The sequence below is a fragment of the Pseudophryne corroboree genome, chromosome 6, assembly GCF_028390025.1.
Source record: "Pseudophryne corroboree isolate aPseCor3 chromosome 6, aPseCor3.hap2, whole genome shotgun sequence".
Lineage (NCBI taxonomy): Eukaryota > Metazoa > Chordata > Amphibia > Anura > Myobatrachidae > Pseudophryne > Pseudophryne corroboree.
This window is the reverse complement of record NC_086449.1, coordinates 796816217-796829688: the sequence shown is the minus strand read 5'-3', so window position 1 is coordinate 796829688 and position 13472 is coordinate 796816217. Positions and strand designations below refer to the sequence as shown.

Genomic DNA, 13472 nt, shown 5'->3' with positions numbered 1-13472 from the left:
AAAACACATGTAACTGTGACAGGGAAGGTGGGCCCCTCTCAGCTCTGGTAACTACGCCCTCGCTAGTGAGCATGTGCAATGGTGCAATGGTCAGCTGACGTTAGTGCACGTGCAAAGGGGCTCTCACTGAGTATCTTCTTACTGGTATCAACTTTTGGAAAAAACATGTGATGTCTGTAACCGTTGCAATCCTGGTATCCAATGGAGAAAGCATTTACACCTGATCGGAAATATCAATGGTTGCCAACCGTCGGTTTCTGATGGCCATCCCTAGTGTAACCTAGGAGTATCCCAGTTTTCCCTAAATATTCTTTTTATCAGTAACAGTGGAATAGATTTGTAACTTGTAACCTTTGCTGAGACCCATAAGGCAGTGTGTGGGGTAGATTTTATGGCCTGGGCAACCTTCAGGCCACCCGGGGTGGCCCCGTTCTCACCTTCAGCTTCTAGGAGCGCTAGGTGTAGCCGTCAGGAAAACTCTACATACTTTCCAAAAGTCTCAGCCACAGCTGTCGGTGACACAGGAGGTTCCGGATCACCGTGGTCGGATTCCTGCATTATCTATTCACCAAACTTTTTCTTTGTTTCATTTTGTAACTTTTTTTTTTTGTTTTGCTTGTGGAAAGAGCAGAAAATGGAAGAGATCGGACAACGGCAGAGAGACAAAACAAAGCAGGTAAAATCCAGATCTGTCCCCCACATCCTCCAGACCCCCTCCTGTCTGTCTGCTGCTCGCAGGGAAGAAAAGGATTTTTGGGAGAGAAGGGCTGTCCCTTCCTCTGGTCTCTGCTCCTCCTCCTCACCCTCCACAGCAGCCAGCTCATTCTGATCCTTCTCTTCCCCAGGTCCCCTGCACTGTGTGTGAGGATGAGTCTTCCAGTGAGGATGCTTCTACTGTGCCTTCTGCCCCTGCTCTATCACAGAGGTGAGTCCTGGGGTGGGGGCAATTGTGCCAGGCAGAGGGGAGGGGGGGGCAGCTGTCCCAGGAATTGCATGCAATGTGCTGCAGAGGGGAACATAGAAAAATTGGGTCATAATGTTCTAGAACACTTTGTGCCTTACAAAGTACATAGATATCAATGTGAGCTCTTTCCTGCTGGATGGTTGTAAGTCCATATGTCTGTCAATTATTCTGTAGGGGCTGCGTCTTGGGTTTGGGGGTCACTGGCGATCTGCTCTGTCTCTACCTCACTTATTGGGAGGGAATTTCAAACATATATTTGCTAGTATGAAACCTCTACAAAGTTGTGTTCTGAGCTACCGCGGTGGCTTCCTACGCCCTAATGGATAATAAACCCTAATGGACAATACACCCTAATGGATAATAAACCCTAATGGACAATACACCCTAATGGATAATAAGCCCTAATGGATAATACGCCCCTTCTGTGTGCAGCTAAAATGACAAGAAAAGTCATGCACAAGGCTTTGGAAACTACACATGTAGCGATAGATGAATTAATGCCATATCGAAGGCTGCTGTGCCCAAGAGCTTACAATCTAAAGGATATTACCTGACAGTCCTGCATCCAGTCTTTGGCAACCTCTGGCTCTCCAGCTGATGTAGAACTACAAGTCCCAGTATGCCCTACCGGCTGTATCGTTTGCAACAGAGGTAAATCTGCAGATTTCCTTTCCCTGATAATCTCCAACAAACTGGATTATGCGGACAAGCTAGACGGAGGGTTCCCTTCCCAGTAAATAATATAACGTAATAATAATGTTTCCTTCTCTGACATAGGGACAAAAGTGACAACCGTTCCCAAGTTTTAATCACATTTTTGCTTTTCAGTAAGAAAAATGTAGAAGTCAGTAAAAAAAAAATAAAAAAATAGGAACTCGGACTAAATGTGACTTATTACGCCAGTAGGTTTTGGTAATGAGCCCCCTATCTCCAGAATCTGGACTCCCTTCTCCTATAGATGTCAATATTTCACTTTTTAATGCATTTTGTGAATTACATGAATGATAAGTCAGTTATAAAATGTTAACAGTCAGTAACTGTGTATATAATGTCAGTAAAGGGTTGGCGGTTCTGCTAGCAGTGCCAGGGACACTGAATGACTGGCTGCACTTCTATATAACCGTGATCCATGACGGAGATCATTCGCGTGAGGGTCGCGTGCGGAGACTGCTATATAGATGGATGGATGGATGGATGGATGGATGGATGGATGGATGGATAGATAGATAGAGAGCAGCCATAGCCAGCTCCAATGTGTCATTCATTACTGTTATAAACTAGCCAGGTGGTCATAGCTGCTATATGCTGCAATGTAATAGACTAGCCTGTGTCAGGATTTGGTGAAAGCAGGAATGGTCTGGACTCCAGAACGCCAGATCGGACCGTACCAGCTACCTGCAGCAACCTCATTCGCTTTTGGAGTTCTCTGTGCACATTTCCCTGCACCGTTTGCTGTGTGACAGCTGTCACATACACGGGGAGGAGCACAGAGAGCTCCACAGTGGCAAAAGTCGCTGTAGAGACCCAGACCGACGTTCCGGACTCTGTACCGTTCCGGCCGTGCAGCTCCCAGTCACTCTTCCCGAGTGCAGCAGCTGTAGGTCAGGAGGGGGCTGTACATCTCCCTGCACCATTTGCTGTGTGTCATACCAGGGGACGGGCACAGAGCGCTCCACAGCGGCACAGATCACTGCAGGGAGTCGGTCAGTGTTTCGGTGTTCTGGAGTCCGGACCGTTCTGGCTTTCACCCATTCCCCCTGTGTCACTGTGCAGTGAACATTATGGTGCATATGTATCAAAGCTTGCAGAGTGATTCAGTGGAGAGAGATAACGTACCAGCCAGCCAATCAGCTCCTAAGTGCCATGTTACAGGGGTGTGGGGCTGAGATGTCGGTGGGCGGGATCTGGCGGTCAGAATAGTAACCGCGGCATCCCGCTGTTTAACACCCCCCCCCCACACACTTCCCCGCAGCATAAACCTAAACCCTAGGTCATCCCAGACTGGATCCAGTTACAGGCTGTTTGAAAAGTGACAGTTAGAAGCTGATTGGCTGGTACTTTATCTCTCTCCAAGCTGTAGTATATCTGTCCCAGGGACGGAGCTGTGATAATGCCAATTGTGTCACCAAGCCCCGCCCACTCACATGCCACATGACTGAACACCGCGTGGGCAGGGGTGTAATGATAATATATTCATGCACCCTGCCTCGCCCACTTGATGCTGCAGACAGTGGGGGAGATGTATCAAACCTTGGAGCGTAGAGGGAGATAAAGTACCGATCAATCAGCTCCTAGCTGCCATGTTAGAGGATGTGCTAGAAAAATGACAGTTGGAAGCTGGTTGGTACTTTATTGGTACTTACATTCCCCCCAATGTCTTCAAGTCATTCTTGCTCACTCTCCCAGAACGTCTCTTGAAGAGAACTCCCCACTAAGCATCCTGACCACTTTCTTAGGCAGCTGGGTTGGGCATAGGCGTGAGGGCACAAGTAACAGTCATTCCCAGGATCACGGCACCGTCCCTGCTCTGCAATGCCGCAAATCGCCAGCCGGATGACAGGGAGCTGGGCCACGTTACAGTGAAACGTGCCGCCACACCCACCACACTGGCCACTTTGAGTCTCGTAGGGATGATAAAAACCCCATAGAGAAGTACGTTTTAGGTCATGCCCACCAGTGCCATCTCCCAGATGTCAGGTAAGTTACTTAGGCCAGTGGTGTGTGATGCTCACTTTTCTCAGTCCATAAATACTGCTTCAGGATTAAGGGTTAATGTATCAAGCAGTGAAGAGACTGGAAAAGTGGACCAGTTGAGAAGTTGCCAATAGCAACCAATCAGTTTTGAGGTAGCATTTATCAATTATATTCTCTAAAACGATATGTAGAAGCTATGCGCAACTCCTCAGCAGGTCCACCTCTCCACTCTTCACTGCTTGGTACATCAAACCGTAGATTTGGAAGGGGATCAGTATGATTTGCCGCTGGACAGGGATGCCAGCGGTTAGAATCCCGAAAGAGGCATCCCGTCCATCAGGATCCCGACAGCCCCCCCCCCCCCCAGTGAGCCCCCTAACCTTCCTCTGCCCCCTACCCTAACCCTAACCTTCCCTTGTGGGTGCCTAACTCTAACCCTCACCGGTGGTGCCTAACCATCCCCGCTCTGTGCCTAACCCTAACCCTCCTCTTCCCCGCTACCTAAACCTAACCCTCCTCTTCCCCGCTACCTAAACCTAACCCTCCCTTCCCCGCTACCTAAACCTAACCCTCCTCTTCCCCGCTACCTAAACCTAACCCTCCTCTTCCCCGCTACCTAAACCTAACCCTAACCCTCCTCTTCCCCGCTACCTAAACCTAACCCTCCCTTCCCCGCTACCTAAACCTAACCCTCCCTTCCCCGCTACCTAAACCTAACCCTCCTCTTCCCCGCTACCTAAACCTAACCCTCCTCTTCCCCGCTACCTAAACCTAACTCTCCTCTTCCCCGCTACCTAAACCTAACCCTCCTCTTCCCCCTACCGTAACCGTCCCTTGTGGGTGCCTTATCCTAACCCTCCCCGCTTTGTGCCTAACCCTAACCTCCCCTTTTATGTGCCTAAACCTAAGCCTTCCTCCCTCCCCTGGTCCCCAACCCTAACCTTCCCGTCCCTGCTCCCTAACCCCCCTTCTTCTGCCTAAACCTACCCCCCCTGCCTCCCCCCCCCCCTCCCCCACACACACGGTAGGACGCCAGCGCGTCCCTCTGTCCTGATGATTGGGCTGTCGGTAATGTGACGCCGGCATCCCGTGTGGTGTCGGTATTTCGACGCCGGCATTACCACTTACTTCGGGATCCGGCGTCGGTATATCGATCGCCGGGATCCCGTCTGTCGGGAAGCTAACTGCTTTCCTTTGGAAGGGGGGTATAGTAGCACAGCTATAGGTGCTGGATCCCACATCTGTAAAACAAAACCTCTTCTACAGAAAGCCTGACGCAGGTCCTGTTCTTATATATGAGCGGAATGGATGTTCAGAACTGAAGTCTTGGAAATGTTGTAAAATAAATGGGGGGGTTTCATCTGATTCTCCTTTCCTTCAGACAGTTTTAATTTATTGGTACATTAAAGCCCCCTGCAACTTTTCCTAAATGCATGACCTACAGTATATTTGCTCCAGACCTTTTCTATCTATTTTTGTGTGACGCTTGCAGATCTTGCATCGGATGTAATTGCATCCGCAGATCATGGAAAAAAGAGAAAAACAAAGAAAGTTGTGTAAAGGAAGAAACCCCCACGCTCAGGATATATACAGATTTATCAAGATAAGAAACCATTAATAAGTAAATTCATCACAACTGTGCTTCCATGAATGAATGGTTTCCAGTTGCGTCTAGCAGGACTATCCTGGGAAAAGCCGGACATAAGAGACATTTCCTGCTGATTGTGATAACATGTGTGAGGGTCTGATACATTATAGGACTTTGTGATGCTGAGTAACTGGCTGAGGAACTGTTCCCCATATAGGTTGTCACTAAAATCAGGTATTCGCCTGTTTAGATTGCAAGCTGTATGAGCACTGGCGGCTGTATTCAGAGGTTGACGCAGTGTCGATGTTAGGCGCAGTGGAACCATATTTGCCCCCTGCGCATGTCTCCCAGCAGCACTGCGCACGCACAGCTGCTGGGAGACATGCGCATGCTAACGAAAAATCCATTCGCACAGCCGATCGCAAGGAGATTGACAGGAAGAGGGCGTTTGTGGGCGGCAACTGACCATTTTCAGGGAGTGTTTGGAAAAACGCAGGCGTGTCCAAACGTTTCCAGGGCGGGTGTCTGACGTCAATTTCCGGGACCAAAAAGACTGAAGTGATCGGTAGGGCTGAGTAAGTCCAGACCTACTCAGACACATGCTAAGTGAAAATACACTCCCCCGTGGGCGGCGACTATGCGATTGCACGGCTGCTAAAAGTAGCTAGCGAGCGATCAACTCGGAATGACCCCCAAAGTTCCAGCTAATCAGATCCTAACTGCCATGTTACAGGCTGCATTTGAAAAATGGCAGGAGCGGATCGGCTGGTACTTTATCTCCATCCAAGGCTTAGTAAATAGACACCTTAGTCTGTCAAAATGGTTCAACGCTACCTCTTTGGTAAATACCATGTTGGCATGTGTATAACCATCTTTAAAGCCGCCCACAGTAAATTATGCACTATAATCCTAAAAACACACTCCCTCATAGCTACTTAAAGGCTGCACTATTTACCCAAGCTTGTGGACATTACCCAGAGGTCTGTTCTTCTGTAAAAATGCCCTACTGGCGTGTTTTGTGTGTGTGCCTTGTGATCTTGTCACACCAATTACACACATCAAACAAACACGTATATATAGGTAAGACGGAACATGTTTACGTATAATTAAGCTTAATTTTTGGGTATTTATTTTTTCCCCTTGATCATATTCTGTCTCTCTCCCTATATAATTACAATTAGTCACTGTGTATTCAGGATGTGGGGGGGATGTATTATAAGTGTCCCCCGCTGACAGTTCCATCAGTATAGGGTGGTTATCTGAGGGAAAATGAAAGGCAGGGTGTCTGTTTACATCCTGTCCTCACATCAAAGCCCCTTTTAAAGAGTGTGTAAAAGTCAGGCGCGAGGGGCTTCACTTGGGTCATTGTGACACATTTTCTCTGCCTCTGGCACCAAAAGGCTTCATGAAAAAAACTTACAGCTGAAGTTACTTTATCTTCAAAGAAAGTCAGATGTAGGGAGCAGCGAGCCCCCGGGTAGTGATTAGAACCTGCTTTCCCGAAGCGTTTTATTACAATTCTATTAGTCCTCGCTTCAGGCGCCGAGCTGTCATCGCCCAGTATATCCTTTCTGGGGCGCAGAAAAAGTCTCCGACTATGAAATCAGACCCCGGCCACATAGATCATGGTTTATGGTCATTTCTCCTACTGATAAAATAAATGTGTTGCTGTAAATATAAATTTTATATGTGGTACATTTTGATTGCATTTCTTAGTAGTCATTTTATAAAGGAATAAAATTGAATTGACTTCTGCTAAAAGGAAATTGATGTCATAAATTGATATTTTGACATCATAGGGAGATGTCCGTCTGTGTATATGAGTAGAATGTGGTGGGGAAATGGGACAATAATGATGTCACTATACAGTACCTCATTAGCAGTCAGGGAAGTAGGAATGGGGCCTGATGGTGGGTCTTACCGGTGATGACCCCCTAGTCTATAGGGATTTGCTGCATATATGTTGGACCCTTTGCATACGCACAAGAGTGATTTGAGGGCCTCAAGGGGAATGTATGTGTATTGCTGGACCCCGACAAATTTAGCTATGTGGTCCGGTGATTCAGTACAGCTAGTTCATTATAAGCCTTGGATTCTAGTATACGTCAGGCACAGCAGAATCAGACTCTACAGGAGGGTGTAAAAAAGAGTCTCGGCACCAATGCTTATTATAAAGGGGGAGCATACAGGAATGATGTAACCTGGAACGCCGTTCCTGAGCCTTACTCCGGTCACCCCCAGAATCGAAACATCTCACTGGAGTCTGGAGGTGGCCTAATCCAGGGCTTGGACGTTGAGCCTTGCCGCTGCTGTACCTGTGCTGCAACTACAAGTCCCAGCAGCGCCTCTGTCCTGTAGTGAGACTGTAAGAGACTTGCTTACACGAGGACTCTGTGCTCATGTGAGGACGCTTTACAGAGTCATCACAACTGTACCTGCCCCAGTGGAGCTCACACTTTATATTCTGGACACATTTCTGTCAGGAGCCAATTGGCCTACCCTGTAAGAGGAGGCTGGGGTGGCTGGAGGAAGCCCATGCAGGCATGAGGAGCACATGCAAGCTGCACACAGATAGGTCTTTGATTAGGGATGGTTATCTGTGGGGTATCCATCGATAGTTACCATCGATGGTGCCATCAGCGTTTTCCATTGATAGCTTGAAACCATCAGCTTTGAATCATCACTGGATTGCAGCAATTGATGTCCACTCTTGCTGGCTTATCAGCATCGGGGTGGGGCTTAGCAAGTTTCTGGGGGCAGGGCTGAGCTCCATGCCATCTGGTGCCAACAGCAGGGGAAGGGACCCCCATCGGTTACCAGTCTGCCATTGATGGCAAAGAACCATTGTATCTCTGCCATCGATAGAATAACTATTGACCATCAGTGGCAATTGAACTCATAGCCTCAGTGCTGTGACTGAGGCAGTAATGCTAACCACTGCACCACCATGCTGCCCACTTTTTTTAATAATTGAGACACTGAATGGTGCTGTTTCATGGAAATCAATTGTGTTTCATAGTTACTGCTGGAGTGAGCCAGAATATATAGTATTGTATATATACCGCACCCCACCTCAGACGCACTCCCCACACCCTCCAACTGTACCGTTTTTTATGGTCTGTACCGGCCAAAACAGGGGCTGTACCGAGTGCAGTGTCTCCTGATGTCTATAGATTTCTATAGCAGCGCTGCAGGGACACGCCCCCTTTTCCCATGGCCACGCCCCATTTCCCCATCTGTACCGGTTTATAGCTCAGAGATGTTGGAGGGTATGACTCCCTCCCTGAGTAATCTGACAGTATTATCCATATAAATGATGGGAATTCTACAGCTCAGTCAGGAGCTATATACTGTACGTAAATCTTTATCCACAATCTCACACATCAAGGGGTAAATGTACTAAAGCTTCTATAACAGACAAGTGGAGGAGTTGCCCATAGCAACCAATCAGATTCTATAATTTCATAGACTGTGCTAGATAGCTAATAGCTAGACGCTGATTTGGTTGCTATAGGCAACCTCTCCACTCTATCTCTCTGGAAGGTTAGCTACATCTCCCCCTAATAAGACAGTTATTTATTTATTTTTGATTTATATTTTGGGATTGTGGGAGGAAACCCATGCGAGCACGGGGAGAATATACAAACTCCACACAGTTAGGGCCATGGTGGGAACCGAACCCATGATCTCAGTGCTGTGTGGCGGTGATGCTAACCATTACACCGTCCGTGCTGCCCAGTGCCCAGTTAAGCAATATTTGCAGTCCAACAAAACGGAAAAAAACTTTGGCTCCTGGATTGTTCTTTATGCAGCTTTCTTACATTATTCTGTGAACGCTGCATTCCAGGGCCAGATTGGCACGTGGACTATGGCTGACGGAACCTCTGGGCTATAAAGGGCTGAAAACGAGAAGTAATTGGGCCTTATCTAGGAAACAGAATCCAATAAATATGGTGCAGTTTTCCACACGTTTCTTACATTTGCTTTATTGCCCATCTTGTCAGAGTAACACGCTGATAACGCAGTGATAAGAAACCAGTTACTGGCGTATATGACTAGAATCTTAAACCAACGTGTCATCCAGAAGTAGAAACATATAGGAGCATAAAACCTGCTCTGCTATATCCATCAGACGGTGAGCAAAGTGTTTCTTGGGAATCCCCTTATTTTTTTGGCAGAAAAGGCGAATTCTATTCCGTAATAAACGTTGTTCCAGAGTCTGATATTTGGAGAGTGATTACCGGCAAAGATAACGCAAGTAATATTGAAATAAATCAGATCAAAACAATACAGTACAAATGTCATTTAATTATAACAAATCTTTTTTTTCCATTGCCATTCTTTGGAAATATTTTTTTGGTGTGTTCCACAGACCTGTAGGATCTCAGAACTTCTGCTGATCTATAGAATCTGATTATTTGGAAATGCGTTTTTCTCCTCCACTGCTTCTTGTTGATCCTCAGACCTCGGGGTTCACAGTCTGTCTGTACAATACTCACCCTGATGTCCAGGCAGGGTCATTATGGAGAAATTAACCTGGGTGAGAAGACCACTACCTCCCTGGGTGTGCGGCCATCTTTCCACTGCACCGATGTGCTGCATGGGAACCTTAAGTGTTGCTGGTGCTTGGTCTGAGCGGGGCAGTCATCTGGCAACCTCTAATGACTGGTGAAATGGCTGGATGACGCAGTGACCCCACCTCGCGTGGTAGAGTTATTAGTCTGTGGCCAGCTTTGCTCCATGTTTCCAATCACTGTTACTGCCACCTAGTCTATGGGAATGAATGCAGTGGGGACATAGCAATAGGGATATAACTTATGTGCTACTCATATACGCTACATGGGCCCAGAAAATGTGTGGAGCTTACATTCTAATAAGGGGGAGATTTATCACATCTTGGAGAGAGAGAAAATGGAGAAGTTGCCCATAGCAACTAATCCGCTTATTACTGTCATTTTTCTAGCACAGCCTGTAGCATAGTAGAAGTTGATTGCCTGGTACTTTGGGGAGTGTCGAGAAATAAAGCACCAGCCAATCAGCTCCTAACTGCCATGTTACAGGCTGTGTTTGACAAATGAAAGCTAGGAGCTGATTGGCTGGTACTTTATCTCTCTCCACTTTTTCTCTTTCCAAGATCTGATAAATCGTTCCCAAAATTCCCTACTGCACACACACACACACACAGAGTGTGCTTTTATTTATTTATTTATTGTGTCAGAATCCAATTAACCTACAAGTATGTTTATGGATGGTGGGAAGAAACTGGAGAACCCAGAGGAAACCCACACACACATACAAACTCCACATAGATAGGGTCCAAGTCACAATCAAACCCTTGACAAACTTACCAACGCTCCCTGATTCCCTGAAATAGTAGCAATCTCCCTGACTCCCTAAAGAGTCTGGCAATCTCCCTGATTCCATCTTAGCCCCATTATGTAGCTGTAACATACTTGAACGTAGTCAAGTATGACCCGTGATGGCAGTGCAGTGAGGCAGGTGCACCAACCACAGTGTCACATGGCAGTACGCAGGTGTGCCAACTACTGTCACATGGTAGGACGCAGGTGTGCCAACCATTGTGTCACATGGCAGGATGTAGGTGCGCCAACCACTGTGTCACATGGCAGGGCGCAGGTGTGCCAACTACTGTGTCACATGGCGAGACGCAGGTGTGCCAGCCAATGTGTCACAAGGCAGGATGCAGGTGTGCCTACTGTGTTACATGGCAGGACGCAGGTGTGCCAACTACTGTGTCACATGGCAGGACGCAGGTGTGCCAACTACTGTGTCACATGGTAGGATGCAGTTGTGCCAACTACTGTGTCACATGGCAGGACGCAGGTGTGTGAACCACTGTGTCACATGGCAGGATGCAGGAGTGTCAACCACTGTGTCACATGGCAGGACGCAGGTGTGCCAACCACTGTGTCACATGGCAGGATGCAGGTGTGCCAAACAGTGTGTCACATGGCAGGACGCAGGAGTGTCAACCACTGTGCCACATGGCAGGACGCAGGTGTGCCAACCACTGTGCCACATGGCAGGACACAGATGTGCCAACCACTGTGTCACATGGCAGGATGCAGGTGTGCCAACCACTGTGTCACATGGCAGGATGCAGGTGCGCCAAATACTGAGTCACATGGCAGGACGCAGGTGTGCCAAACAGTGTGTGACATTGCAGGATGCAGGAGTGCCAACCACTGTGCCACATGGCAGGACGCAGGTGTGCCAACCACTGTGTCACATGGCAGGATGCAGGTGCGCCAAATACTGAGTCACATGGCAGGACACAGGTGTGCCAAACATTGTGTGACATTGCAGGATGCAGGAGTGCCAACCACTGTGCCACATGGCAGGACAAAGGTGTGCCAACCACTGTGCCACATGGCAGGACACAGGTGTGCCAACCACTGTGTCACATGGCAGGATACAGGTGTGCCAAACAGTGTGTCACATGGCAGGACGCAGGAGTGTCAACTACTGTGTCACATGGCAGGAGCTGATTGAATTGTACTTTATCTCTCCCCACTTTACCTCTCTCGAAGCTTTGATAAATAGCCCCTCTATGCTCTGCAGAAAGCAGGCATTGTTTAGGAAGGGGCGCTTCTCTTTCTTGAAGTAGTGCAAAACCAGAGCTTGTTTGATTGGTCAGCAAAGCTCCAAGGTAATAAAATCGTGAGGGACAGATTCAACAGATCTGGGAGAGAGATAAACTACCAACTAATCAATTCCTGACATTTTTCAAACACAGCCTGTGGCATGGCAGTTGGGAGCTGAATGGTTGGTACGTTATCTCTCTCCATGGTTTTGTACCATCCCCCTTAGCAACCTAATTATGTGCAGTAATACTCCTGTAGAAGTGGAACAGAAGCTTGCTCAGTCCCACTTTGCTGTTTGAGAAATGGTTAAGCAGGTTTAAGTGGAGCTACTCTATTAGTACATGGGAATACTGCATGCTGCACACCTACACTTGAATTGTAGTGCAGCCAATGATCAGTCGCTCATTATAACCATTGCTTCCTTTCTTTCCAAAGGGTCCTATTGTATATTGCTGAATGACTGTCTATGTATGTGTTCCCCGCACACCAGCTATTAATCTACATAGCGAGACTGTGATATTATATGGAACCGTTCAGGAGGGGTTCTGGACTGAGGACAAACTGTAAAACGGCCAGAAATGAGATTACTATCCCAGACCTTCCCGTGATCTCCAAGAGGCTGACTTGATGACATAATAATCAGTATACAGACATCAGCTTTCTCCATTTAGGCGACATCCAAAGTTCATGATCTGATGGAGTACACATTGTGTTATTCAGAGTCAGGTTCTGTAGTAATTCTCTGTTGCAAAACAGTTAAATAGATTATACTGAGCTGTCATATAAAGAGCACATTTAGTTTACTGTTGGATTTGTCTAATTTAAATATTAAGGCATCCAACACATTTTTGTTAGAGGATTTTATTTTATGGATGGTGCTCATAAATTATGCTTGCAGAGCTCATCATTCAGTACAGTTGCCATTGGGGGTAATTCTGAGTTGATCGCAGCAGGATTTTTGTTAGCAGTTGGGCAAAACCATGTGCACTGCAGGGGAGGCAGATATAACATGTGCAGAGAGAGTTAGATTTGGGTGGGGTGTGTTCAATTTGCAACCTAAATTGTAGTGTAAAAATAAAGCAGCCAGTTTTTACCCTGCACAGAAATAAAAACACCACACCCAAATGTAACTCTCTCTGCACATGTTATATCTGCCTCCCCTGCAGTGCACATGGTTTTGCCCAACTGCTAACAAAAATCCTGCTGCGATCAACTCAGAATTACCCCCATTGTTTGTACCTCTTCCCCAAAATCTTGGCCATCTTGATGATGTGTGATAATCCTCAACAATACAGCACGTTGGGGGATGTGGATAAAAGGCAAGGGTTGGATATGACATGTTTTAGTTTTTTGGAGACCACCTTGTTCTAATGTTTGCTTTTATTGCAAGCAAATGCATTGGGTAATCCTGCAATGTGCTCTATTTTATTAACAGTTTCTTATACAGTGCAGCAAATTCCATTGCGCTTTACAGCTGGAAGATGATATACCCCTTTTCCACTATATTTATAACCCAGGTTATTGCCAGGGCTACCCAGGCCCAAGTTTAGTGGGAAAGGGTCTATATAGTCCATATCGCACGGAAAATCGCACCGTGTGTATTCAGCTTCACTTACTCAAA

The 13472-nt window shown here is 47.0% G+C and overlaps 1 protein-coding gene across 3 annotated transcripts in view; it reads left to right on the top strand.

Annotated features, from left to right (window-relative positions):
- FBLN1 (fibulin 1) overlaps positions 1-13472 on the top strand; it is a 197259-nt gene that overhangs the window by 79476 nt on the left and 104311 nt on the right. For 2 of the 3 annotated variants that reach the window (XM_063928888.1, XM_063928890.1), the window contains exon 2: positions 846-925. In XM_063928888.1, the coding sequence (XP_063784958.1) occupies positions 846-925 (80 nt within the window). Of the gene's footprint in view, positions 1-621; positions 677-845; positions 926-13472 lie in introns of those variants that run through there. The other variant, XM_063928889.1, reaches the window with a different exon arrangement.